Source organism: Salvia hispanica, chromosome 3 (genome assembly GCF_029641045.1).
Source record: "Salvia hispanica isolate PSC_SH4W2 chromosome 3, Shi_PSC_v1, whole genome shotgun sequence".
In the NCBI taxonomy this organism is placed as follows: domain Eukaryota; kingdom Viridiplantae; phylum Streptophyta; class Magnoliopsida; order Lamiales; family Lamiaceae; genus Salvia; species Salvia hispanica.
In genome coordinates, this window is record NC_142694.1 from 19,670,192 (window position 1) to 19,697,636 (window position 27,445).

The following is a 27,445-nucleotide window of genomic DNA, read 5'->3' on the forward strand; positions in this document are numbered from 1 at the left end:
TGGTTGTCTCTTATAAAATCACTAGAATGTTTGAGATCCAAGTTTATTCACTCAAGCAATTTGGAACCTGATTCGTCCTTGTGTTGGTACATTTAAAAGAGTTAATAAGAAACTTTTGACTTTTTCTTTTCGAAGGCAAGAACCATTCTAGTAAGTAGCCTTAATATGATTGATCACTCCATCTATTTGATACGGTCCACAGCAATTAATGACTTTGAAATAAACCAAATTTAATGCAACCATCATCAAGATTATAAACATTAATATAATAGTACGAACAATATTCATGTACATCTTTACTAATAGACACGTGTAATACGTATCTACAGTGTTGTCGGGGTCCATTTTTTTTTAATTTGGGGCCAAAATGTAATTATCCAAAGCATAGAATAAAGTGTATTTGCAGTTGAGATTATGTTTGATTCTAAACAATACACATTGAACAAGAGAAAAGCATATCTCAAGTTTCCCAGATTTGCGCGATCGAGTAGAGCTCCAATCCTCAATAAGGTTAGGTTAACAACTTCGTATGATCATCGCTTTGATGCATGTTTTTGTGGCCCCTGCGAATTGCTAATATTTTCTTTGATTTTACTATTTATTTGTTTTGTTTTTTTGTTCGTATTGATTTATGAATTGATTAGGTTTGATTCTGTGCGGTGCTCTCTTAGCTGGTTAATTTTGTTTAGCATTAGCATTTTTACTTTTGTGTCAATGGAAATAGTTATCTAGGTTTAGCTGATTCCCTATGCATCAGATGTTTTTATGATTGACTCTGTTTAGAAGTGGACCTCGTCTTTATTTTGTGTGTGTATGCAGATTGTCGGTGAGTTGGTTTTGTGTATTATGGCCGATGTGTGTGTGTGTGAGTTGCTTGTCAGTGATGATTGTATGTAAGTTTTTGTTGCTTCTGCTATTCTACAACTGTTGGTACTTCTATGCTATGTGTTTGAGCTTTACAATCCAAGTTAGGTCTCCGGTTTCTTTACTTTGATCTGTGTATCATATTGATGTTTTCTACACACAGGATCTGCTATTTGAAAGCTGATTGCGTGTTTATTACGTGGATCAAGTAGGAAGGGAGCAAGTAACTTATAACAATCAAAATGGGGAATCTTGGAAATTGGAGTCTTATGTCGCTTATCAAAGATAATGGAACATATGGAATTGCTTGTGCTGCCATGGTTGCCATAGTTATACCTATCCTCCTTTCTGTGGTTATTGGGGGTAGGAGAAAGTTGAAGCAGAGAGCAGTTCCAGTTGAAGTTGGTGGTGAGGCTGGTTACGCAATGCGCAATGTTAGATCGGTCAAATTAGTTGAAGTTCCTTGGGAAGGGGCCACAACTATGGCAGCATTGTTTGAGCAGGCATGCAGGAAGTATTCACAGCAGAAGCTTCTCGGGAGTAGAAAAATAATTGCTAAAGACACTGTTACTTCAAGTGATGGCAGAAAATTCGAGAAGCTTCACTTGGGTGAGTACCAGTGGGAAACGTATCAGCAGGTATTTGATCGTGTGTGCAACTTTGCTTCTGGTATGATTAAATTAGGACACGACGTTGACTCCCGTGCTGCTATTTTTTCTGACACACGAGCAGAGTGGCTCATCGCATTTCATGTAAGAATTTATTTTTGTGAATTTTTAAACCTCTTTTTGTTATTCTTATTTAGTTTGTCCTTATGAATTATACTATTCCACTTTCTCTTGGGCACAGGGATGCTTTAGGCAGAACGTCACTGTCGTCACCATATATGCTTCTTTAGGAGAGGAAGCCCTGATTCACTCATTAAATGAGGTGACTGTCATTCATTCCTCACATAAAAACTGTTCTGCTCCAGATTTATTTATTTCTTTGTTTTTTGAGGATTAGCGTGCTCTCTCTCTTCTTTCCCTTTAATCACTTGCAGATTCTTCTTTTTTGCTTTGTTTTTTAAATTTAATATTCTTCTGTTGGAGTACTAGATCAATTCCTCCTGAAGCAACTCCTAATACTACTATACTAGTAAGAACTTACTCATGTTTACTGGTATTTCACAGACTCAAGTGTCAACTGTGATTTGTGACTCTAAGCAATTGAAGAAGTTGATTGCAGTGCGTTCGAGCTTGACAAGCATTAGAAACATAATTTATTTTGATGATGAAGAGTCTTCCAGTGATACCAGCATCATCAATGAGATGAGTAACTATAAGGTTTCCTCATTTTCTGAGGTTGAAAAACTTGGAAGAGACAGCCGTGTTAATCCTAATTTACCTATCAAGAAAGATATTGCTGTCATTATGTATACAAGTGGCAGTACAGGCCTCCCAAAGGTTTGATTTATATGCTTCTCTGTCACTGAACATGTGTTGAGAATTACATTTGGTTTTACTGCTTGAATGTAGCTATTTAGGTCAAGTACTAAATCATCAGATCTTGTTATTTTTAGATATAGGTGTGTGTAACATGTTCTATTCCAACTCAAATATATGATGAATAAAATGAAGAAAATGGACATGTATTAGCTACATGGATTTGCCCACATGAGAACAATCCGATTACCATGTTAAAGAAACAATGTCCAGATTGCAACTGTTGTCGAGTACAGAGAATGTTAAGTTGGAAGCTTACCAATAATGAAGGAGAATTAGAGAAAATAAGCTTATAATGCACGACAGTGTTTTTGGTCAACCAATGAATTCTCCTTTGTACATTATTATTATCACTTTGGAATTTAATTTATTATGTGTCAGTAATCTTCGTTGTAAACTTAATGTTATCCTACAGTAACATGGTTTCTCATTTGCTTATTGTAGGGTGTTATGATGACACATGGCAATATTGTCGCTACTGCTGCAGCAGTTATGACAGTGGTCCCATCAATTGGAAGCAGGGATTTCTACTTAGCATACTTGCCCCTTGCTCATGTTTTTGAATTAGCTGCTGAGGTAACATCCTAACATGTTTATTGATGTCATTATAATGGCAGAAAATGAATATTCAAGCAAGTTCTAAGATGGTATTTTTCACAGACTGTCATGATAACTGCGGGTGTTGCAATTGGCTATGGGTCAGCACTAACGTTGACAGACACATCCAACAAAATTAAAAAAGGAACTATGGGAGATGCTTCTGCATTAAAGCCTACTTTGATGGCGGCAGTTCCAGCTATACTTGATCGTGTCAGGGATGGAGTTCTGAAGAAGGTCTTTTAGTAGTGCAGTTTTTCATACGACTGAAACCATTACCTTGTGGAGCAGCAAATAATAGAGTTTCTGATACTTCGTCTTTTTTTATGTCTTAGGTTGAGGAAAAAGGAGGTGTTGCAAAGAAACTTTTTGACATTGCTTGCAGACGCCGATTGGCGGCTATTGAAGGAAGCTGGTTTGGGGCATGGGGACTGGAAGCTAAGTTGTGGGATATAATTCTCTTTAACAAGATAAGGTCTATCCTTGGAGGACAGATCCGCTTTATGCTTTGCGGTGGAGCTCCTTTATCTGGAGATACACAAAGATTTATCAACATTTGCATAGGGTAATTTGAATGCAAGTTTAATAGTAAGGAGAATATAAAATTGCTAACCATAAGCTTTTTTTTACTGGTTGCTGTTTGACTAACTTATATGTTTCTCTTGCTTCTGTGTGTAGAGCCCCCATTGGTCAAGGGTATGGTCTGACAGAAACATGTGCCGGAGCCGCTTTTTCTGAGGCGGATGATATTTCTGTTGGCCGTGTTGGCCCTCCTCTTCCTTGTTGTTACATCAAGGTATATTTCCTCTTACTAAAAAAATATCCTCTGCTGCATGCCTTACTCCATCCAACCTGCTAGCATGCCTTAAATTTCGTTTTCATTCTTTGCAGCTTGTGTCTTGGGACGAAGGCGGTTACAGGACATCAGATAAGCCTATGCCTCGAGGAGAGATTGTTGTCGGTGGAGCAAGCGTGAGTGCTGGTTATTTCAACAGTGAAGCGAAAACTGCAGAAGTATACAAGGTGAAAACCTGTTCTTGGTAACTACACAAAGCTGCTACCTATATTTCTTCTAATTCATGGTTTCGTCTTTTTCCATTTGCTGATACAGGTTGATGAGAAAGGCATGCGCTGGTTCTATACGGGTGATATCGGGAGGTTCCACCCCGATGGATGCCTTGAGATCATCGACAGAAGGAAAGACATTGTGAAGCTTCAACACGGGGAGTACATCTCACTCGGAAAGGTTCTGAATGTGATTCAAACCACATAGATGCGGCAAACCCTTTGTTTGCCTTTCTGCAAATTGATGTTACATGGAAACTGATACTCTTGCAGGTTGAGGCTGCACTCTCATCAAGCAATTTCGTAGAGAATATCATGGTGTACGCAGATCCGTTCCACAACTTCTGTGTCGCCCTAGTGATACCTGCACGCCATGTTCTTGAGGGATGGGCTGATAAATCCGGATTCAAGTATTCAGATTTCGCTGAGCTGTGTGAGATGCCGGAAGCTATGAAAGAGGTTCAACAATCACTAGCCAAGGTTTGTTTGTTCCCTTGTACCCATTTCTTAAAGTTTTGAGTCGTTTAGTTTATATGCTCGTGGGGATATTACAGGCTGCAAAACAAGAGAAACTGGACAAGTTCGAGGTCCCGGCAAAGATAAAGTTGTTGCCAGAGCCATGGACTCCAGAATCAGGCCTGGTTACTCAAGCACTCAAATTGAAGAGGGAGCAAGTGAAGGCCAAGTTTAAGGATGATCTTGAGAATTTGTATAAATGAAGAAATGGAATGTGTTCCAAGTTAATTGTAATAGCAACTTGTTTTTCTGTTTGTGGTGGTTTTTTTCTTTTCACACTTGCAACAAACAGTTTTCTAACTATATGTTGATGGTTACCTACTTGTTTATTAATAATAAAAACATCCACAGTTTCCTGAATTTTTGTTCACTAAATCACCATTTTGCTTGTATCTTCAATTACTTTTTCAATCTCGTTCCACTTAATTCCATCGTTGGATAATTGAAAGTAGTATTTACTGTGGTGATATAACTTGACTTGTATCTCGATTCACTTTTTACCTTTTCAAATTAGTTTATTTTTAATACTTGTATTTTCCTCGGTCTCTTTTATTTACTCCTTATTTATGAGTCCTAATTTTCACTTCACAATTTCAACTAGTATTAAGTAGTAGTATTAGGTTTCCTAGATAAAACAATTCCCTACACAATTTCAACTATTAAGTAATGTTCGGTTTCCTAGATAAAATAATACCAAGATATAATCATAAGATTGAGTTGTGAGATTATTTTAGCTATGACTAATTATAATCATAAACCAAACACTCTATAATTAATTTAATCTTAGAATACAGTCTTTCAAACCAACATTCCTTAAGGTCTTATTGCTTAATAACTAAAACGAATAAAAGAATACAAATAAAAAGGAGTTGGGATTGGTTTCCATATTATGGACAAAATAATTTAGTTAGTAACGTATATAACGCAAGAATATATAATAATTTTGAAAATGTATCAAATGAAAAGAAAAAAAAGAAACAAACGCCCTTAATATTTGTCTTTTTAAAAAGTATACCTAAGCACATCAAAAAATTTATTCTTATTGTCAATAATGAAAAGATAAATATAATTAAATAAATATTCTCAAATTCTTCTTCCATTTGAAAACCCTAATCCCAAATCTGGAAAACGAAGATCGAGCTACGCCCCGAAAATTCCAATCCTCTGCCTGCTACTGAAGGTAAGCGTAGCTCATTATCGCTCTCCATTTGGTTTAAATTCTTGCGAGATAAGTTCCTTTTGCAAGTTTGAGCTCTCTCTTTTCTCCTTCGTATACAGTGTGATGAGATATACAATTTCTTTCAGTCTGTTTTTAGACGAGCGAATCTCTCAACATATAAGGATTTGGCATAAACTTCTCCTCATATTATTCATATATTGTTAGGATTTTCTGGATTTTTTCAGCTTAATGAGCATGTATGCGTGTATGTATATAGTTATTCATTGTGGCGAATCCGGTTGAAACTCTTTGCGTATCAATTGTAATATCGCGATTAGATCTTAAATCGGTAATTCCGTAACTGCGTATCAGAGAAATTTTCATTTCTATGTTTCTCTGAGTTAATATTCGCACAATTATCTGCTCAAGTTAGGGTGTATTATTGCGGTTGACTCATTGAGTTTCCAATTGCTGCATATCAATCGAGCTATGTGTTTCTGTTTGATTTACCAATCTGGCACACTTTTTTACCGATTTAATAGGTTCAAAGTAGTCATTCATTCATCAAATCGCTTTTCTTTGTTCCTTCAGTTAGTAGATGAGCCCCTATCCCTATGATCTTGTTTGATCTTAAATTCATCTTTAATAAGATGGATGAAATGGTGCCTCTGCTCAAATTTGATTGTGGTTGCTGTGGCATCTTATTTTGTTGTATATGATGTTTTCGTAATTGCTTTACTTCATCTGCAGCCACTCAAGTTTTCAATTCCTTTTAATTTCTCATCAGATGTTACATCACCGGTCGAAGTTTGAGCTGCTAGATTATCAAATCTGCAGCACTGCTTGTTTTACTTCTTTTTGTGCGATTAGTGGACGAGTCTGTGATATTCTTTGACTTTGAATTGTATCTTTACAAATCATTAATTTACCGCACATGCTGTTGCATTGTCGGATGTTTATATGATGTGTTCTGATGGTATCACCGTTGGCCCATCCTAGAATGAAGGTCCGTTCATCAGTGAAGAAGTTGTGTGAGTTTTGTCGGACTGTGAAGCGACGTGGGCGTGTGTATGTCCTGTGCACAGCTAATCCCAAGCACAAGCAGCGACAAGGTGTATCAACCTTTGCTTATGAAGGTCCACATGTGCCGGAGTATGTATCTCACATTCAGTACTTCAATAACATTGGCAGTCTTGAAATAGATATATCGTGTCTGACACCTCTCTCATGTGTTTTCCAGGACAAGTCTGAAAGAGACATCAGCTCAAAATGGTCTCCCTGCCCTTATAGCTAACAAGAACGAGCAGATGACAGTAACACCGTGGTGGAGAGTTGGTCTCGTTTCGCAACTCTTCAATCAGAGCGGCAACAAGTAAAATGTATGCTGGTCTAAGTTCTCAACACATTATTCAGTCTTGTAGGCTTTATTGGCTCTAAATAACAAGAATTAATAGTTCTTGAGTTTTTAAATAGGTTTCTTAGATTCTGTGGTTTGTTAAGTATCACAGTGAACCAACCCCCCAACTTGACATCCCCATTCTCCAAACTTTCGTAGTGTTGGGTCTCATTTCTGCAACAGTTAAATATATCATATCCCGACTCCATCTTCTTCTGAAATAATAAGAGCTTCAAAGCCAACTTACCACGAACCAACTTGTGGATCGACACGAACTCGCCTGCTTCTCCTCAGAAAAGTACTTATTTGTGTCAATTTCGAATCATCCAACAAACAAGATATTTCAGTGAAAGAAGAGACCATGCATCAATATACGAATGTTTGTTACAAATATGCGGGAATTATTTTAATTCTAATAAAATATATATATTTATACTATGTGGCGATATAAAAAGACATCTAGGAAAGTAAAATAAATCCTTAAAACTATAAAAAGCTAAATAATAATATGGAGATTATCAGCTTAAATTAATTCGGGAATATAGTAAAAAGTTAAGTCCCTATCAGAAGACATTGAGCGTCTTCAAGCTCTAGGATATGATCATATGAATGAGGGAAGAATGATCCACGAGAACAGGGAGTTTGATACTCCCTCGTCCCAACATAAGTGAGACATATTTCTTTTTGGGAAGTCTTAGACCGGTAAGGATTACTATCACTTATTAAAATTGCTCATGTTTATAAGATTGTGAGAGTAGAGTATGAATGGATTAGGATTTGTGGAGTAGGTGTTCCTTACCGGTCTTAGACTAAGTGATTCATTACCCTTTTGACAAAATTAATTCACTTCTCTCTCTTACTTTATTCATTTTTTCTCTTACTCAATTCTTCTTTACTCTCTCTCACCTACTTTATTCTTTCTCCTAATTTAATACTCCATTACAATTGTATTCAATACACACCACTATCTAAATTCCTATACCAAAATAGAAATGTCTCACTTACGATAGGACGGAGGGAATAATTTTTTTCATATCGATCATGATGAACTCAACAATTTTCTAAAGTTACAAAAATAAAGGGAATGCAAACAATGTAGTATCACATATTTTTTTCATAGGGAAACATATCACCACGATCCCCATCCGCATCCAAATATCTCAAGCACGCGCTTCTCCTTACGAATGAGGCCCATGGCTTTGGATGGTGTACCACGGCTGATAGTTTTGGCTGCCTACTCGTCCTCGCGTTGATGCTCAACATCCACTATTATCCAATGACAAGTGTGGTTCACTCTGCCCATGCGTAACATCCCAAAACAATTGAAGTACCACATTGTCTCAAGGGTGAAGGTTAGGAAAAGATATGCATCATGACTCGTGGTAATGGCAGGAGTGGGAGGCTACAGCCTACTCTAGTGAATCAGCATAACAACATATGAAGATATAATGCAAAAGGTATAAAATTCTTTCTTTTTAATATACATAAAAACAAAAAGACTTTCAACTAGGTTTGAAATGTACTCTAATGGGTGCATATTAACTCCTATATCTGCTCGGAATTCTATCATCTGTGTCTATATTTTTCAGAACATAGTTCAAATAAACTTGTTTAATTTAGTTTAGAGTTTGAATTTGCACCAAATAAAAGGGGAAGAGATCCTCTGCAGTGGAGGAAAACACAACATAGCATGTTGTGCCATATACCGATATACGACAGCGTTTTACCGTAGAATAAAGCAGCTAATATTTTTTTTTCTTTAACAGTCGCTGATTCTAGTTTTCCTTTTGCTTAAATATCATGTCTATCTTTAATTCTTTTTTTATTTGTTGAACTCGATTGTCAAATTTTTTTTTTCTTTCAACGGCTTTTGTTTTTATTTTTTTCACTTATAAATTATCTATGCCGTACAACTATATTTTTCCAATGAATGAGTATATCCTTTTGCCTATTCTCATTAGTATATAATTTTCCTTTTGTTCCATGTTTTGTTATTATAATTAAATATTTATCTATAAACTTAATTGTATCGACTTGTTTCTTAAAACTAATTTATCTCATGATTATAATTACAATATTTAGTTTTTAATTGAGCATTTTACAAAACTTGTTTATAGTAACAGAGGAATAGAAACCCACAAGTTGATTTTTAGTAATACTAGTTTTAACCCACGTGCGATGCACGACGAAATATATTTTCATCATACGATTTTAAATTGTTAATTGATTAACTAATATTAATAAACGATGATGAAGAGACTATATCAAATGTTGACATTTTAAAACATTAATTTTAGATTGCAAACTAGTCGAATGAATTTAGACACAATATCATCATATAAAAATTGCAAATAAAAAATGTATATGCTAACTGTGAATATACAACTAAAACATATTAAACTCAAAACAATTAATTACAAACTATAAAAATTTGGAGCGCTCTAATTCAATATATACATGAATGTGGATCATCTGAAATAACATCATTTGATTAAATCCGAGAAGAAAAAGCGAACCCACCTACATCACCTGGAAAATAAGATTTCAATTATAATAATTAAAATATTAATTTAACGTAAGATATTATAAAATATTCCCTTTTTAGATGGTAATTAACTAAACAAAATTCGAAACAATATCATCATTAATTCATTATCATCATGTAAAAAATGCTAACTATTGAGTTATATAACTAAAACATACAAAACTCAAAATAATTAATATATTAACAAACTATACAAATTTGGAGACTCTGATTCACAATAGATAAATGAGGATAATATGAAACAACATCATTTGATTAAATTGTGGGAAGAAAAATGAATACACAATTCATCATACTAATAAAAATATAATTACCTACTAAATTCAGACATGCAAATTGGATAGGAGTATGCCAACAATGATGCCACACAAAATTCTTACCACATCATTGGCCTTCATCAACAGGCTCCTCTACCTCATTCTCTGATGCAATTAGTTGACGACAAACACAACAAAACAAAACAAAATACATAATCGCATTAAAAATACAACAAATAATAAACCTGAAATCAGACGAAAAAACTCCCCTCCTTAAATATTGCACGGAGCCCTTCATGTAAAATTCGCAGCAAAGTTGTTTGAATCTAACGCCCTAGGAATAAAAGTCCATAATTAATGATTTCATGTATTTCCATACAAACATAAAACGATACATAAAACAACATACTACACGATCATGAAAAACAAACTCTAAAACTGATGACATGGGTTTTTGGCTCCATGAGCGGTAGCTTTATAAACATGACTGCAACAATTTTTGGTAATAGAATAAATTGAGGAAACCAGATCATTAAGTAAGGTGTGGAATGGTTCTATGGTGTCAACCTTTCTTCCTAGTAAGAACAAAAATATCAAGCTTGAGATTTATAAGAGGTACGTGGTCATATTTATAGGCAAAAAAAGTAGACATGAGACTTTATAAAAACCTTTCACATTTTCCATTTAGGTCAAAATTAAAATTATGATTATCCGTTGCATGGTAATTTGATCATTGGAATAAATTTAATCACAATAAGAATTCATTAATTGCATTAGTTGCATGAATTCATTTACAAGCGGTTGGTCATACACATATATTGGTAGTGATTGAAAAACATTCAAGTTTATTATACATTTATTAACTATGGCATGTGATCAAATGAAAACCATATATAATGAAAATTTAAAACTTTAATCCTAGCCACTAATTATTTCTAATCAACGATTGATATTATTTCAGATTAAAATGTCAATAACTTATCTGAATTTATCAACAGAGGGTATAATAGACATATTATAATATGGTGAATAATTTAATCTAGATTTGGTCGATCTCTCTTCTCCACTAATCACGTTACTAAAGTATCAATTCCTCCCCTCATTTTAATTTTTCTCCTTTTCTTCGTTCTCTCTCCTTTTCGTCGAAAAAATTGCTTGAATTATGCGTTGATTCTTTGTTGATGTTGAATTTTGTGTTGAAATCGTGTTGATTCTAAAATCTGTGTGAAGATTTTTTGTTGAATTTGTGTTGAATCGATCGTGTTGCTTTTTTGTTGAATTCTGAAATCTGGGTTGATTTTTTGCGCTGAAATTTCGTTGATTCTTTTATTCTGCTGTTGGTGATTTTTTGCGTTGAAATTACGTTGATTCTTTTGTTCTGCTGATGTTGAATATTTTGTTGAAATCGTATTGATTCTAAAATATATATATTGATTTTTCGTAGATTTTTTGTTGAATTTGTGTTGAATCGATCGCGTTGCTTTTTTGTTGAATTCTGAAATCTGTGTTGATCTTTTGTGCTTAAATTTCGTTGATTCTTTTATTCTGTTCTTGTTGATTTTTTGCGTTGATTCTTTTGTTCTGCTAATGTTGAATATTGTATTGAAATCGTATTGATTCTATGTTGATTCTAAAATCTGTATTGATTCTAAAATGTTTTGTTGAAATCATATTGATTTTATGTAAAGCTCCTTTTGATAATGTGAATATTTTAGTTTTGGAAGTGTGAGAGAAATTGGGAACGCAAGAACCATTCAGAAATTAGGATTAAAGTTTTGAGTTTTCATTATATATGTATAGATATAGATATAAAAAACATTAATCTCAAATTTAAAATTGAAGTACCAAACCCTTAATCTCAAATTAAAATAAAAATTAAAATAACTAAATTATAATGCATAGATAGACATCAAATTTCACCCATTAAATTAAAAATGAAAAGATGAGATTAAAAATAAGGAGGTAATTTATAGATATCAGTTAGGTCATTTTAAAATCGTTTTAGTTTATACGAGGTGTATAAACTCGTAAGAACTAAAGCGATTTAAAAATCACTTCTGTGTCATGAACTAAAATATATCTAAAAATTATCTCCGTACTTGATTATTTGATTTTTTTTAACAATAGCCTATGTAGAGAGAAGATCAGCTGCGCAACTTATTTAGGCGTTAGAGCATCCGCAATGGTCGGCTAGTGACCGGCTAGCCGATTCGTCGCGTTGGCCGATTGGCTAGCCGAACCATTGCAGTCGGCGAGAGCGAAATCGGCAAGCCGATCGGCGTGGGCTGGCCGATCGCTCGACGCTAGCCGATGCGCTGGCCGCCATTGTGGCGGCCCGATCGGCCAGCGCCGAATTTTGTTTTTTTTTTTTTAATTCTTTTTAAAAAATAAATTTTAATTCTTTTTTTTAAAAAAAATTAATTCTTTTTTTTAATTTTTGAAAAACTATATAAACGCGATTTTCTCTATCTCTAAATTTCTGTACAAGAGCAACATCCAGCGATGGACAACAACAACTAGCCCAATACAAAATTAAGACCTAAAACAGAAACATGTCATACCGTTCGGCTAGACCCCCGTTCGGCTAGCGGCAAACTAACACAAATTCAAGGCATACTAACATTTTTTATGTATTTTTTTAATAAATTAGTGAGGAGTAGAGTGGGGCGGTGGCTCGTGTGTGGAAGCCCGGATTTTTTTTTATCTATGCAACTTTTTTAAATGCAATTAATGAATTTTCCCGTATATGTGTCGTAAATTTAATTCCGTAATTTTATCGTAATTTTAATTCCGTAAATGTAGTATATTTTGAATTATTTTTATTGCGGCTGGCCTATGGCTGGCCTAAATCTGATGTGGCAGGTGGATTTTTTAGTGTTGTTGACGTGGCAGGAGAGAATGGCTGGCCTATTGCTGGCCTAAGCACCATTGCTGATGCTCTTAGAGCGCCTACCTTCCAAGTCACCATTGCCCTTAATTATAGTGATTCACGTTAGCAATATAATATCCTAGCTTGGTTTTGATTGCTAAAAAGTTTTGATTATTGAATTAAGATTTTAAATTTCATCTTGGTAACAAGAAAATGAAATCAGAATTACTCATTTCAACTATTAGAGCAAATGTAATACAACCTGATTAAACCAAACGACAACAAAACTAAAAACTAGGCCTGTCAAATCGGGTATCAGCAGATATCCGATCCCGAATTTTCCTAAAACTAATACCCGATACCTAATCCGTATTTTATTTCGGGTATCCAATTACCCGACTCGGGTATCCACTCCCGAAAAATCGGATATCCAGTCTCAATTTTGATTTTAATTTTAATTTTTTTTAAGAATTTTATCTACAAACTTATAGAAATACAAACATACAAACTTGAAGTAGTATTTAAGAGAAAATAACTTTAAACTTTTAAAAATACAATTAAAATAAATTTAAATAAAACAATCTATTTACTCAAAATTGACCAGAATTTATATAACGCCACTATTTTTAAACTTAGTAGCTATATATATTAACTGAGCAATGCGCCATTGCCACTTTGATATAACGAGCATTACCACCATTAACTAAAATAAAATCACAGATTCACATTTTATAATAATAAAAATTATGAACAATTTAATTTTCAGCACTTTGATCATAAAAATCTGTAATGAATTAATCACTTTGTTAAATAAACATAGTGTTGTTGAATAATGTTCAACACTTTGATCATAAAAAGACAATAAAGAAATTATATTTAATTGCTTATATTTTTAAAAATCCAAATAAATACATAATTTATTAATTTTTTAAAAAAATCGGATAATTCGGATATACCCGACCGGGTATCGGATTACCCGATACCCGATAATCCAAAAATCTCACTACCCGATCCCGATTCAATACCCGAAAAATCGGGTTTCGGGTATCCAATTATCTGACTTTTTCGGATTTGGATATCGGGTATCCAATACCCAATATCCATTTTGACAGGCCTACTAAAAACTACAATAATCAGTGTAGTGTAGTAAACCAAACGACTATAAAGAAAAACTAGAAACTCCAATAATGACTACGTATAATGTCGTGTACTCAGGAAAAAAAGTTGTTGCAATCGCTATCAATATATTTATTGAGTTTATGTTATCAGCAATAAATATTTTCATTTACCAACATTCTTATTAATTATCGAAATCACAAATTTTGTTATCTAGAACAAATCTATGGCAATGTGAAGAGAGAAATAAGTATTAGCTGTCAACAGATTGCAAAATTTTGACCATAAGAAATGAACAGATGCAGACGTAAAATAGAGGGATCCAGAAAGATGACCAAATAACCTTTAATTATTTGTAAGAGAGAAAAGTTCTTGATGCAAACAGAGGCGGTTAAATTGCCTACTATAATTGTTACACAATATTTAGGTTATTGTAGAGAAAAAGAAGATAAATTAAAAGATTGACCCATAAAAATCGAGAGGTGAAAATGAAAATTAATAATGCCTAATGTGAATAACTATATTTAAGGAAAATGGTGACTTTGGCGTTCACATAACTCCTAAATAAGTTATGCATCAAATCTTCTCTCAGCCCTATGTATATGTATATTTAATTTGGAAATAATTCATAAAAGTGAATTCTAAATTTTAACTTACATATGGACTTTTATTTTTTTTCAAATTTAATTATTCTCTAAAGTCTTACTAATTAAAATAAGTGTTTGATGAAAAATATAACTATTTATTTTAAGCAACTAATTAATTGATAGACCAACTTCTACTTATTTCTTAAGTATATTAGTTTGTAATGAATTCAAATTGGAGTGGAAGAATATATAAATCATAATAGAAAAACATGTAGTGTTCAGTGGAATTCTTGAAATAAACACTAAAATGTATAGTAAAAATGATTCTGTCTGACGAAATTATTTATAAGCAAAAGAAAATATAAAAAAACATTTTGAAAGAAGAAAAAAACTGCTTTATTTTATGGAAAAACGCTGTCATTTATTGCACAACATGCAATGCTGTGCCCCAAATAAAGACATCTTATATAAATGGATATTATCTCCGCCCCAAATAAAGAAATCTTATATAAACGGGTACTAATTCCATAATCAATTCCCTGAAATATTATTTGTTTTAAATGGGGTATTACTAAAATTGCACACATTTTATATGTATGTAATTTTGGCTTTCATTCTTCTATTTTATGTAATTGGTATGTGAAATCTATAATGACTAAAATTTATTTATCAAAGTTTTGAATACATGCATATTCTAACTTAGAATGCATTTTTTAGGGACAAAAAGGAGAGGCAAAATGGATCATTGTAGAATTGAATGAATGCATTTTGTAAGTAGAGAGAAAATGATAAAAAAAAATTATTTCTTCGTTATAATTAGAATCAAATAATCCTCGCATATTTATAATATATAGGAACACAACAAAATATTCTAGGAAGTAAATCAAATCTATCAAATCCATAAAAAATAAATAATATGACTAAACTTTATTCTAGAATAAACAAATATTCTAAAATTATGGGAAAAAAATTAGATGATGTGGAAGTAAATATTCATATAACATGTTGTTTTCAGTGAGAAGCTCAATGACTTGAAGTGGTGGTAGCCCACATAGTGAGTGGCAAAGGAATCAACTGTGACCTGTGAATTGCGTTTGTAGCAAGACATTAGACAAGGAGACAGATTAATGAGTTTGATAATTTTGTTCATATCAACAATAAATTAATAATGAATTCAACAAGTATTTCATACTACTACAAAATAAAGGGGAAAAAACAATGCATTTGCTGCCCTGCCCTATCTTTTATGCTATATTGATAAGAAGACATATGATCAATAAGAAACATATGATCAATAGAAGAATATTAGAGACATACTCCCTCCCAGGACGTATAGATGAAATTTTTTTTTGCCTCTCCTTAAAAGAATAAAACACGCTAAAAAAACAAGGGTTTAGAACCGTCGGCGAACAAAGATTAGAACTTTCCTAGGACAAAAATTTATATAGGATATCACAATACATATCTATCTAGATTAGATCTTAAGGGGATTATCAAAATATAACTAATCTTGAATGAGCACGAATTTAATTCACTATAAGAGCAATTTAGTTTATCCGTAATTCACTATATAGTGAAGAATTTAATCCGTAAAGGATTTAGTTTACTATAATAATGTTTTGATTCACTCCGTGTTTTCAAATTCGTGTTGTAAACTAAGACGTTCTTATATTGAACTAAATCGCTCTTATAATGAACTAAATTTGGTTTCTCATTTAAGTAGTGATTATCCTATATCACTACTCTTAGATCTTATATGTATCTCATATGTAACCTTGGATTTAATTACTTGAAGTCGAATAAATCGATAGATTTAATAACATGAATTTATTTAAACTAATTTTTTTTAATTAAGCATATCCGAAGATTCAAATCTATTACTAGATTACTAATAAAAAACTAAACCATTTTACTAAATGGGCCCAAAGCATAAGGTAGCATATCAAATTCAGAAACAGGGTCACCGCTTTTATTAATTGGAGTCAAAGGCATCAATCAAAAATAATTAAATCCAACTCTAAGATAAAACAAAGCCAACTCCAAAGTTTTGATATATCAAAGCGTCAGACCCAGGCATCTCCTTTTAGGCGTGGACTCACTCGGCTTAAGCTAAGTTTCCATTATCTCTTCTACTATTTACTTATTTTAATTTCAAGTTTTACTAGATATGTTAGGCAGTTGGATGTGGTGAAAAGTAATGGTAGTAACATTGATATGGTGTTGGAGTTTCTATCATACAAGTTATTAGTAATTCATACCACCTTACCTTCGTACTTGAAAAATAAAATTTTTTGAAACAGTATGGGTTTTAGAAAAATAGGTAAAGTAAGAGAAAGGAAGAAGAAAAATAGTGAAAGTAGTATTAGTGGATTGTAAGACCCACTTCTTAAAAATAGAAAGTTTCTTTTTAAGAGACGAAAAAATAGTTTCTATTTTTAAGGAATGGATATAGTAATCATATACTTTCATTGATTTACCCGAAAGTGAGCTATAATCTCCATATTATTATTTAGCTTATTTTATAATTTATGGTTATACTCCTTGTTAGGATTACTTTCGTAGTAGCTGTTTATTTTTTATGGACAAAGGTAGTACTCCCTCCGTCCCACAAAAGATGTCACACTTGTGGGACGATACAGGATTTTAGGAGGTTTTGTTTTGTGTGTTAAATGAAGAGAGAAAATATAATTTTTATATTCATTTGAGAGAGAACTTTTTCCAAAAAGGGAAATGTTACATCTTTTGTGGGACAAACTAAAAAGGAAAGTGTGTCATCTTTTGTGGGACGGAGGGAGTATATAACTTCAATCTATAGATTAATATTTGTTTCTTACAACTACTACTATAAAGCTTAATTTTCTTTGACTTTTTAAAGGATTTTATCTCTTTTGGGCTATGATTTGTGATCACATCTATTTGGAAATACTGATGAGCTTTGTTTTTCAAATTGGAATATTGATGAGCTTTGTTTTTCAAATTGGAATATGGAGAGAGAGAGAGGGCATCACATGCTGAAGGCACCCATGGTTGAAGCCATAATTGTAGCTGCAAAAGGAATTTGATGAGATAAACAATGCAAAAATGGGAATCAATTATGGTTAATCATAAATGGAATGCGCATTCACAAGAAACAAAGAGGGAATTTATAATATACTTAACTTTGAATATCTTATACCTTTTGTAACAGGGTCTTAATCATAGTTGAAATAAAAAAAATTAAAAAAAAAGATCAAAGTTACACACTTTGGTAAACAAACAGCAAAACCACTCATGCTGTTACCCACTCTCCATCCCTCTCTCTCTCTCTCAACTCTAGACAACAACCTCAACTAATGACCAACGCTCATACAAATCCAAATAAAATTGGATCAAAAACACAAGTTGAGGTATATACATATCTGAGTTCCTTCCCTTGCTTGATCCTTCAACACTTGATGAATCCCATCTTGATGTCAATCTCAATCAAGTTATCATCCTCTTCATTGAACTCATTCATCTCTCCCCAGAAATCCTTATGAAACTCTTTGCAGCACTTGACATTATTGTCACTCCACACAAACTGGCCACTTGGGATTTCTATCTCAATGAGGCTCTCCTCGTCTGATATCGATCCATCCGAGCAGTCCAGCCTCCGCTCCATATCAGATGAGTGATCTTCACTTGATGAGAACTGTTCCATGCTCTCACTCTCTGAGTACAAATCTTGTGATCCCATCAACACCACCTCTTGCTCCCTCCTCTCCTCTTCTTGCAGTGTAGGCTGGTGCTTTTCTTGATGGAACTGGGGTTTTCTCTGGGAGAATGTGAAGAGAAAGATGAAGATGATTGGGATCAAGAAAGACCCATGGCTAGATGATGATAACACTGCACATATTGGGACAAGAAGTGCTAGCCAGGCTCTTGAGCATTGCAAAAAATAGAGACAACAAGCCATCTTTTTTGAGGGAAAGATGTCAAAAGGGAGTGGATAAGAAAAGAAAAGATTGCTTTTTTACAACACTAGAATGAAAACTCAGCCAATTCTTGCTGAGGCTTCAGAAGAGGGAGGGAGAGAGAGGCATAAAGAAAAGGACTAGATTTGCAGTGCAATAAATATGAAGAAACAGGTGTAGATGAACTGGTTTCTTGGTTATGACAAAAAGGGTATAGGTTTTTTGTTTCCACAGAGTAGAAATGTTTATAAAACTAATGTATGACTGATACAAATTTGGTAAACTGCAAGGCTCTTTCCAGGGTTCAAAGGCTCACCATTTTCTAAGAGCTTTTCCCACTGTTTGTGTAATTAAAAACAAACCTTGTTGTGTTTCCCCAACACTAATCAGTGGTCCTTCTCTGCAACTGATTCTCTTAAAAACATCAACAAGCCATGGGAATGAGAGATGCCATGTGCCAATCTCTGAGCTCACCAGTCTAATTCACATGCCAATTTCCCCCCTCTAAATCTCATCAACATATATAAAAAATTACAACAAGCAGCAACAAAGTTTTTTTTTTTTGCTATTTCATATAGCCAACCAAGACAGTAACTTTTCACCTGAATGAAATCAATAATAAAAGAAGTAGTGGAATGACTACTCAATAGGGTTGCTTTAATAAACATTACATACTTATATGATGCAAAAGTAGAGGCTTAAATTTATTAGTCAAAGGTAGTTAGCCAATTTTAAGAATATATTCTGAGCTTGAATTGCAAGAATTAGAATAAGAGTAATACTACATTACTTGAGTGATTGAATTCAAATTTGTCTTTAGGTGATTGATATCAGTCAATATTCTTCAATCTCACATATGGCATTTTTTAATTATATACTTATGACCTCTTATTTGTTTAGTTTATCTATAAAATGGGGATTGGATGCAAATAAGGTTCATGGAGAGAAGCTTGCACAATGCACAAAAAAATGGTCCCAATTGAATAGATAAAAATTGAATCTTTTTACATGCCTACTTACTCATTTTCTACCAAAACCTGAACAATCGATCACGTGATATAGATCTTTTAGTACAACGAGGGATGGACATTTCACACACGAATTACACTTGATTAGTATAATTCCAACATATAGGTGATAGGGAAGAATGAGACATAGTAAACAATAAACAATGACATAGTAAAAAAGGAGATTGAAATACTCAAGAGTTTGGGTACATTCCAAAAGTGATGAAGACAAAAATGAGGAAGATGTTGATAGTGTAGTATTTATACAAATTAGTGAACATGATCATCTGATTGGGGCCTTAATCCAGCCATTGGCAAAAGCAATGGCTAAAATAACAAAAGGAGTTGACATACCAAAGATGATTATGTAAGGGAGTGGTGTTTTCATGGGATTCTCCCCTTCTCTCTCACCTGCTGTTTGCCAATACCTACATAGATAAAACATTATTACACAACAATTTTACTTTACATATGTTCTTGCATAATACTAAGTGGCATGTAATGAAAATTACTGTTCTGGTTCTTGTTCCTTGGTGATGAACTTCTTCTTCCCTCCTTTCTTGATCTCTCCCTCTCCAGACTCTCCTCCACCACCAAAATTTGCTGAAACTCTGAAACCATGGCTTCTTTTCTTGAGATTGTGAAGTGGAAAAGGAGGAGAAAATGGCTTGTAATTTGTAATTGGGAGCTTCAAGCTGACAGCAGAGAAAATGCCTACTTCTATTGCCATATTTCTTGAATCTTACTTCTGTTTTTTTTTTTTGCAAGATTTTGTCTATGTATGGATGCAAGAATGCTGACAGAGATGGAACAGGTGTCTGATTTAGAACTTAGAATCTGCATACATATCTTATCTAGAATCTTGTGGCTCACCCTTTGTACAAATTAAAAAGGGTGACCCAATCTCCTTGATCCGGCTTAGGCCCAAATTGGAATTGTGTATCATTTGGCCCAAAGATGTAAAAGGTTTAAGCTTTCATTTTGCACATCAAAACAGAATTTGTTGGCCCAGAAAAAAGTACGAGCATTTATCAGAATTCGGATATACTCTCTCCGTTTCTTCATATTTGAGACATTTTTTTTTAAGAAATAGATATTTAGTTAGTTAAGAATGAGCAAAATATGATAAAATACAACTTAATTGTTAAGACGCTTCTTTTTCATTTAATAAATTTAGGATCGAGTTGTTATGAGAGAGATGGAGAATCATTATTGCTTCCTTTTAAAAAAACTATATAGATGAGCAAAAAAGTCGATAATCAAACTAAATTGAATTTATAATTTTTGGTTTTTTGGAATTTCCAATTTAATTTTTAGGTCAAACCATTCCGGTTTAAGTTAAAAAGCCTAGAATAACTTAACACGTATAAACATCACATTAAAACTAGTGGTCCCATTTCGCTTTTAATTATCGTGATTTTAGGCTACCTAAATTGCATTGTAGGATTAAAAGATTACTGTTATAGAATCTTAGTCTCGTATCATTTGAGACACCATTAATCAAATACGAAAATAGATTTTGTCTTTGTGAGTTGAATATTCTTTGTAGAGTATTTCAATTGTTTGGAACTTATCAAAATACTTCGAACAAGATCTTGTGGCGTTCAACCATACCGCAGTATGTTGAATCATTACTACAAAATAATCAGCCTTCACTATCAACAACTGTGTGTGGACTTCGGTTGAACATTTGGTGTGCACAAACAAAATTAACTTTAAACCCCAACCAATAATGTGCTTCACTTTCTTGGAAAGGAAACTTGGAAATCTTGCAAAATTAAGGAGAAGATTATACGAGATCAAGGAAAAAATCAAGGCAATTGTAGGGATTTAATTGATACAGTTTACCTTGTATAAGATTTCCTAGTCTATGAAAGAATGTACTCATCATTGTGAATAATAAGATCGAAATTACCCAATTCTACAAATTTAATATCTAAAGTCAGCATGTTAGCAGTGGAGCCATAATAAAAGAAACTTTGTTTGTAAATTAGTTAGTAAATAGTAAATACTGATGTGTGCTTCCAATGAGTCCTGGCCCGACGTTGGAGGTGTTTCGGGCCGGACTGCAACCCCCATTTTTTTCGATTTTTTTGCCTATTTATACTCTATTTCTTCAACATTCTTCCAACAATTTATTCATTTCTATCCTCTAAATTTCAATATTTGTGGCTGCTCTAGTTTAATTTTTAGGACTTTGTATATTTTTTTTCTAGGACTTGTAATTTTTATTTTTTAGGACTTGTAATATTTTTTTCTAGGATTTGTAATTTTCTTTTTTCGACTGAACAATGAATTTTTCCTGTTTTAATTGTTCAACGTATTCTATTTTACGAGTAAAATATGTTGTAGTTGTTGAATAGTGCAATTTAATAGTTATGGCATGGATGACATGAGACTTAAATTTAGGAGAATGATGACGTGGATGAGACTTGGGGCCTAAATCCGAGCCGGGACTGTGGATGCTTATGTATCACGAAAAATGTTCGGACTCTAATTGAGTAAAATTAAAGAGTACAGCATGTATTTGGATTTCTCTGTACCTTAATTAATTAATGTATTAGTTATTCAATGTTTATACTAGTATGAATATGTATTTTGTACAAACAAACAGTACAAACTCGTCACTCATTTTTTTCCCAAATAAATGAATAAATAGTACAAACTCGTTAAATTGTAGATCACTTTTCATATACTCCTAGTATAAACTATGAATCATGAATTTACAAACAATTGTCATTTCTAGGATTCGATTTAAGGACTGTGAATAGTAAATTATCATGATCGAAAAGCTGGAAATGGTTCTTAGTTTATAGTTTAAGAGTGACTTATAGAATAAAAACATCATTAATTTAAGATTAAAAAAAAGTTACTGACAAAATTTGCACTAAGTAACTAAGATTGCAGCTGAAAATTTCATTTAAAAGAGCGATAAAAATAACCTTAGGTATCAAACATGCGATTTTTTTTAAATTTGCACTAACTAACTATATTGATTGCAACTAAAAACTTTATTTAGAGCATCTCCACCGGCGGACGTCCCGGTAGAATGTCGCGGAAGTCTGACCGGACGTCCGCCATTGTGAAGGAAAAGGCCAGACACGGACGTCTCGTGAGGACGTCGGATATCCTCGGATATCCGCGCGACGGGCGGGCGGACGTCAGGGTCGGACGTCCGACTTAAAACTTTAACTTTTTTTTTTTTTTAAACTCTATAAATACGACTCGTTGAACTTCATTTCATTCACACCACTTGTGTTGACAAATTTCTCTCTCTAATCTACAAGTTTCATTTCTACTATAAATGGAGTACAATAGGAACTCCCCACCACGAGCGGATCAAACACACCCATGTTTCCCGCCGGAATGGAGGAAAACTTTAATGCGGGGATGAATCCCCAAATGGCGGGAATAAATCCTCAAATGGCAGGGATGGCGGGGATTACTCCCCAAATGTTCTACAATATGTACAATTGGATGAGTCAGATGGGTGGGATGATGCCCGGGGCAGTGGGGATGACGGTATGACGCCAAATATGGCGGGGGTGGGTGGGATGATGCCCGGGGCGGCGGGGATGGGGAGTAAGACGCCAAATATGGCGGGGATGGGTGGGACGATGCAGCACAGGAGCCCTCAGACACCTAGGGCTGAGGAAAAATATCGAAAAAATGATATATTGCTCGTATCATATTGAAAAATATCAAAAAATTATCAAATTTTCGGTATATCGTAATTTTCGATACGATACGCTATCGTATCGTAAGTTTTCGATACGATAACAATATGAATTTCCTTATATCGCGATATATCGTTTTATATCGAATATACGATACATATCGATATTTTCGATATATCATTTTATATCGAATATACGATATATATCGTATATATAGAAACATATTGAAATTTAATACATATTGAAGTTTAAAAGTATAAATATATAAATCCATTTAATTCATTCATATATTTAGAAAAAATATATATGAAACCCTAATAAGAACACTATTTATTTTATTGTGTTGAAGTTTTATTAATTTTTGTGTTATTTTTCAGTTTTGAAATTATATTTTTCGATATACAGGTATTCGATACGATAATGATAATTCGATATATCGTATCGATCTTACGATATATCGAAATATCGATACAATAACGATATTGATATTATCCATATCGAAAGTTCGATATATCGAAACAATCGATACGATAACGATATGAAATTCTTTCATATCGATATTTTCGATACGAAACACGATACAACGTTTTCGATACGATATATCGTATCGACCCACCCCTACAGACACCTAGGGAATCTGTCTATCGCCCATATATAGATTTGTTGTCCGATGATTCCCCTAGTACTGTTCCGGAGACTCAGTACGCCGACATCGAGACTTTCTCTTTTGAGACTCCCGATGAGGCGGAGCCTGCTGCAAGGGGCAGGGGCAAAGGCAAGGGCAAGGCCAGGGGCGGGGGTAGGGGCAAGGGCAAGGGGAAAGCCCCGAGCTCTTCCTCGCAAATGGGGGCAGAGGAGGAGGAGCAGGGGAAGAGGTCGATCTGGACCGTGTGGAAAAACGCCGCGCTTGCGAAGTCCTGGGTCGGTGTAGTCGAGGATCTCTATATCGGGGCGAACCAGTATATTGACCGATTGTGGCATCTTATTAGTGAGGCCTACCTCACACACAAACCGGCTGGGGCGAAGCCTCGCAGTCCCGAGCAATGCCGGAAACAGTGGGATCGGTTGAGGTCTAAGCTCAGTCGTTTTGCCGCCCTCTACCAAAACAACCTGCGCATGGCAACCAGCGGCATGTCTGAGGAGGATGTGAAGAACCGGGCCTTGTCCCAGTACCCCGACAAAGAATTGAAGTTCAAAGATTTTGACCAATGGGAGGCCTTTCTCGTGGTCAGGGGTTCACAAAAGTTTTATGCGGGTGTCGACTCGGGCCGGAAGCGGATGAAGATCAACCTTCCGGTGAGTACAACAGCAGTGCTGGTTCGCATGAGCTCCCCGAAGCCGAGGAAGTGTCCCCGCTACCACGATCAGACTCTCGCCGTCGTCGTCGCCCGATGGGGCAAAAGGCTGCTCAGCGGATGGCGAGGGGAAGCGGCAGCCGCAGCGGGTCCTTCGAGGTCGAATCGGAGGCCCCTGAAGCCCCAGATGAGTACGACCGTCTTGTCCGCGCGCAGCTAACGAAGACCCTGAGTTAGAACATGCATAGGTGGTATAGCACGAACGATCCTGCGTACAAAAGGATGTGCAAGGTTGTGATCGACGCATGTCGGCGCGATTTAGGAATGTCACCCATTGATGATTATGACGTCGAGATTGGGGGCGGGGACGTCGGAGGCGGCAGCGGCAGCGGCACGGGCGGCGGGGACGAGGACGAGGACGAGGATGAGTGAGAGCCGGGGGTTGTATTTCTCGACTTTTTATGATTATGTAATTTTTAACTTAATTATGTTTTTTTTTAAGTATTATGTAATTTTTTTAATGAAGTATTCGAATTTTCCCGTATTTCGTGTTGACATTTTAATTCCATAAAATGAATAATTGTGAATTTAATTTTATTGTGGGAAGTCCTAGTAGAAGTCCTAGTGCAGGGGAAGTCCTAGTGATGTGGCAGTGGAATGGGAAGTTCTAGTGATGACGTGACATGAAGTTTTTGTGTGAAGTCCTAGTGGGAAGTCCGCCACCGGAGATGCTCTTAAAATAATTTTTTTAAACTTAAGTTTTGACTGTGAATTGCTGATGTGTATGCGAACTCGATATTTGTATTTTATTTCATGCAAATTATCATTGTAATGCCAATTCAATATTAATGAAAAAAAGCTTGGTTGTAGAAGAAAAAAGATTTTTAAATATCATTAATTTATTATTTTAAGAAATCGAAACACTAAATCACTTTTAGAGCATCCGCAATGGTCGGCTAGCGACCGGCTAGCCAAACCATTGCAATCGGCAAACACGAAATCGGCGAGCGGATCGGCGTGGGCTGGCCGATCGCTCGTCGCCGGCCGAAGCGCTGGCCGATCGGCTAGCCGCCATTGTGGCGGCCCGATCGGCCAGCGCCGATTTTTGATTTAAAAAAAAAAAATCATATATAAACGCGATTTTCGTTTTATTTTCATTTGCACCACTTGTTTTAACGAGTTTTCTCTCTCTCTAACTTTCTGTACAAGAGCATCATCGAGCGATGAGTAACGGGGGTGGTAGCGGTAGTGGTAGTGGTGGGGATCCTGAGGAGTACGAACGGAGGATGAACGAGGCTATGGAGGCCTACATGAACCGCGGGATGGAGCGGTACATGCGTATGGTGGAACAGCAGGCGATACCTCGCCCTCCACGAGTTGTCCACCACCGAGCAGTGATTGATCGGGATCACGTAGCTGCACATCAGCGGTTGTACGAGGACTACTTTGCAGAGTACCCGCGGTTTCCCGCCAACATGTTCTGGCGGCGTTTTAGAATGCGCAGGGAGTTGTTTATGCGAATCGTTGGGGCATTGGAGCGTCAATATCTGTGTTTCCGCTTCAGGCACGATGCGTCTGGCAGACCCGGCCACACCCCTATCCAAAAGTGCATGGCGGCAATCAGGCAGTTGGCCTACGGAGGCGCGGCAGACATGTGGGATGAGTACCTCCACATCGGTGAGTCGTCAGCCCTGAAATGTCTGAAGGAGTTCTGTGGGGGTGTGATCAGCATTTTCGGTGAGCAGTACCTTCGAAGCCCTACTCCCGAAGATTGTCAGAATTTGATGCAGATGCACGGGGAGAAGCATGGGTTCCCCGGGATGTTAGGCAGCATAGACTGTATGCATTGGGAGTGGAAGAACTGTCCGACTGCCTGGAAGGGGGCCTACACGACCGGCTACAAGTCAAAGAACCCCACGATAATCCTCGAGGCCGTAGCTGATTACCGGCTGTGGATCTGGCGTATTTTGGGGTAGCCGGGTCGAACAACGACCTCAACGTCCTGAACTCGTCTCCCCTCTTTAACGAGAAGTGCCAGGGCGTCGGTCCAGCCGTCTCTTTTGTGGCCAACGGCAACCGGCATGATATGAGCTACTACTTGGCGGATGGGATATACCCTCAGTGGCCGGTCTTTGTGAAGACGATCCGACAAACAAGTGATGAAAAGAAGGCCTACTTTGCGCAACGACAGGAGTCGGCGCGCAAGGACGTGGAGCGCGCATTTGGTGTGCTCCAGTCTCGATGGGCGGCAATTAAGGGCCCAACGCGTTTGTGTGATGTCGGATGCGTTTCCGAGATAATGTACGCCTGCATTATCCCGCACAACATGATCGTCGAAGACGAAGGCGTACAACTGACTAGTTGGGTCAGTGACGATGAAGCCGGTCCAAGCCATGGAACGGCCACCCCTAGTGTACGACAGGGGGTACCTCTCGATGAAGCCGGCCGACTCAAGGAATTTGCCAACATGCGCCAAGTGGATGCTCATATTCAACTCCAAAAGGATATAATTGAAGAGTTGTGGGCACGGAGGATTGCACGGCGATAGTTTTTTTTCTTTATTATGCATGTAATTTTTTTTTATCTATGTAACTTTTTTAAATGCAATTAATGAATTTTCCCGTATATGTGTCGTAAATTTAATTCCGTATTTTAATCGTAATTTTAATTCTGTAAATGTAGTATATTTTGAATTGTTTTTACTGCGGCTGGCCTATGGCTGGCCTAAATCTGATGTGGCATGTGGTTTTTTTAGTGTTGCTGACGTGGCAGGGGAGAGAATGGCTGGCCTATGGCTGGCCTAAGCACCGTTGCGGATGCTCTATATTGGGACGATTTAGATGTATGCAGCAAAGTGCATGTATCGAATTTTAGAGGAAATGTGTATCATATCGTCAACTTTTTAAATAGCGTAGTAGTAGTAGTATCCAATCGTGGGAATTCAACTCAAATTTTTTTAATTTTCATTACTAACAGATTTATTTATTGTTTATAGGATTATATTTTTTGTCAAAACTTAAGAATAATGGAAAATAAGTTTTTCAAATTAGTTTTGAGAGTGGAACCCAAAAACACTAAT

General features: G+C 35.6%; 4 protein-coding genes across 5 annotated transcripts; 2 read left to right on the top strand and 2 right to left on the bottom strand.

Moving 5' to 3' along the window:
* Positions 1-364: 364 nt before the first annotated feature.
* On the top strand, positions 365-4,886 carry LACS8 (AMP-dependent synthetase and ligase family protein). Of its 2 annotated transcripts, none has more exons than XM_048115664.2 (12): positions 365-510; positions 1,028-1,616; positions 1,714-1,794; positions 2,037-2,309; positions 2,793-2,924; positions 3,009-3,182; positions 3,281-3,510; positions 3,624-3,741; positions 3,837-3,968; positions 4,057-4,191; positions 4,284-4,490; positions 4,565-4,886. In XM_048115664.2, the coding sequence occupies exons 2-12, from the start codon at positions 1,107-1,109 to the stop codon at positions 4,727-4,729; spliced, it is 2,157 nt and encodes a 718-aa protein (XP_047971621.1). In that variant the 5' UTR covers positions 365-510; positions 1,028-1,106; the 3' UTR covers positions 4,730-4,886. The 2 variants fall into 2 exon arrangements, with proteins under 2 accessions (XP_047971621.1, XP_047971620.2); XM_048115663.2 differs by having other exon boundaries at positions 371-510; positions 1,077-1,616.
* A 673-nt stretch (positions 4,887-5,559) lies between these two features.
* On the top strand, positions 5,560-7,334 carry LOC148930336 (Ribosomal protein L36). The gene is made up of 3 exons (XM_089067659.1): positions 5,560-5,706; positions 6,685-6,837; positions 6,926-7,334. Exons 2-3 carry the CDS (start codon positions 6,686-6,688, stop codon positions 7,059-7,061), a joined length of 288 nt encoding a protein of 95 aa, XP_088923785.1. The 5' UTR covers positions 5,560-5,706; position 6,685; the 3' UTR covers positions 7,062-7,334.
* Positions 7,335-17,575: 10,241 nt separating this feature from the next.
* LOC125214851 (uncharacterized) lies at positions 17,576-19,428 on the bottom strand. Its single transcript, XM_089069293.1, has one exon. It carries the CDS (start codon positions 18,387-18,389, stop codon positions 17,880-17,882), a length of 510 nt encoding a protein of 169 aa, XP_088925419.1. The 5' UTR covers positions 18,390-19,428; the 3' UTR covers positions 17,576-17,879.
* A 136-nt stretch (positions 19,429-19,564) lies between these two features.
* LOC125214853 (uncharacterized) lies at positions 19,565-20,181 on the bottom strand. The gene is made up of 2 exons (XM_048116039.2): positions 19,907-20,181; positions 19,565-19,822 (listed from the first exon to the last, which is right to left on the bottom strand). Exons 1-2 carry the CDS (start codon positions 20,122-20,124, stop codon positions 19,678-19,680), a joined length of 363 nt encoding a protein of 120 aa, XP_047971996.2. The 5' UTR covers positions 20,125-20,181; the 3' UTR covers positions 19,565-19,677.
* Positions 20,182-27,445: the final 7,264 nt, after the last annotated feature.

Coding starts and splice junctions, on each gene's coding strand:
- LACS8 (XM_048115664.2), top strand. CDS start 1,107: ATGGGGAATCTTGGAAATTGGAGTCTTATGTCGCTTATCAAAGATAAT. Junction 2,925..3,008: donor TTTTTGAATTAGCTGCTGAG/GTAACATCCTAA, acceptor TATTTTTCACAG/ACTGTCATGATAACTGCGGG. Junction 3,511..3,623: donor TTTATCAACATTTGCATAGG/GTAATTTGAATG, acceptor TTCTGTGTGTAG/AGCCCCCATTGGTCAAGGGT.
- LOC148930336 (XM_089067659.1), top strand. CDS start 6,686: ATGAAGGTCCGTTCATCAGTGAAGAAGTTGTGTGAGTTTTGTCGGACT. Junction 6,838..6,925: donor GAAGGTCCACATGTGCCGGA/GTATGTATCTCA, acceptor TGTGTTTTCCAG/GACAAGTCTGAAAGAGACAT.
- LOC125214851 (XM_089069293.1), bottom strand. CDS start 18,389: ATGGCTTGTTGTCTCTATTTTTTGCAATGCTCAAGAGCCTGGCTAGCA.
- LOC125214853 (XM_048116039.2), bottom strand. CDS start 20,124: ATGGCAATAGAAGTAGGCATTTTCTCTGCTGTCAGCTTGAAGCTCCCA. Junction 19,823..19,906: donor AAGGAACAAGAACCAGAACA/GTAATTTTCATT, acceptor TTATCTATGTAG/GTATTGGCAAACAGCAGGTG.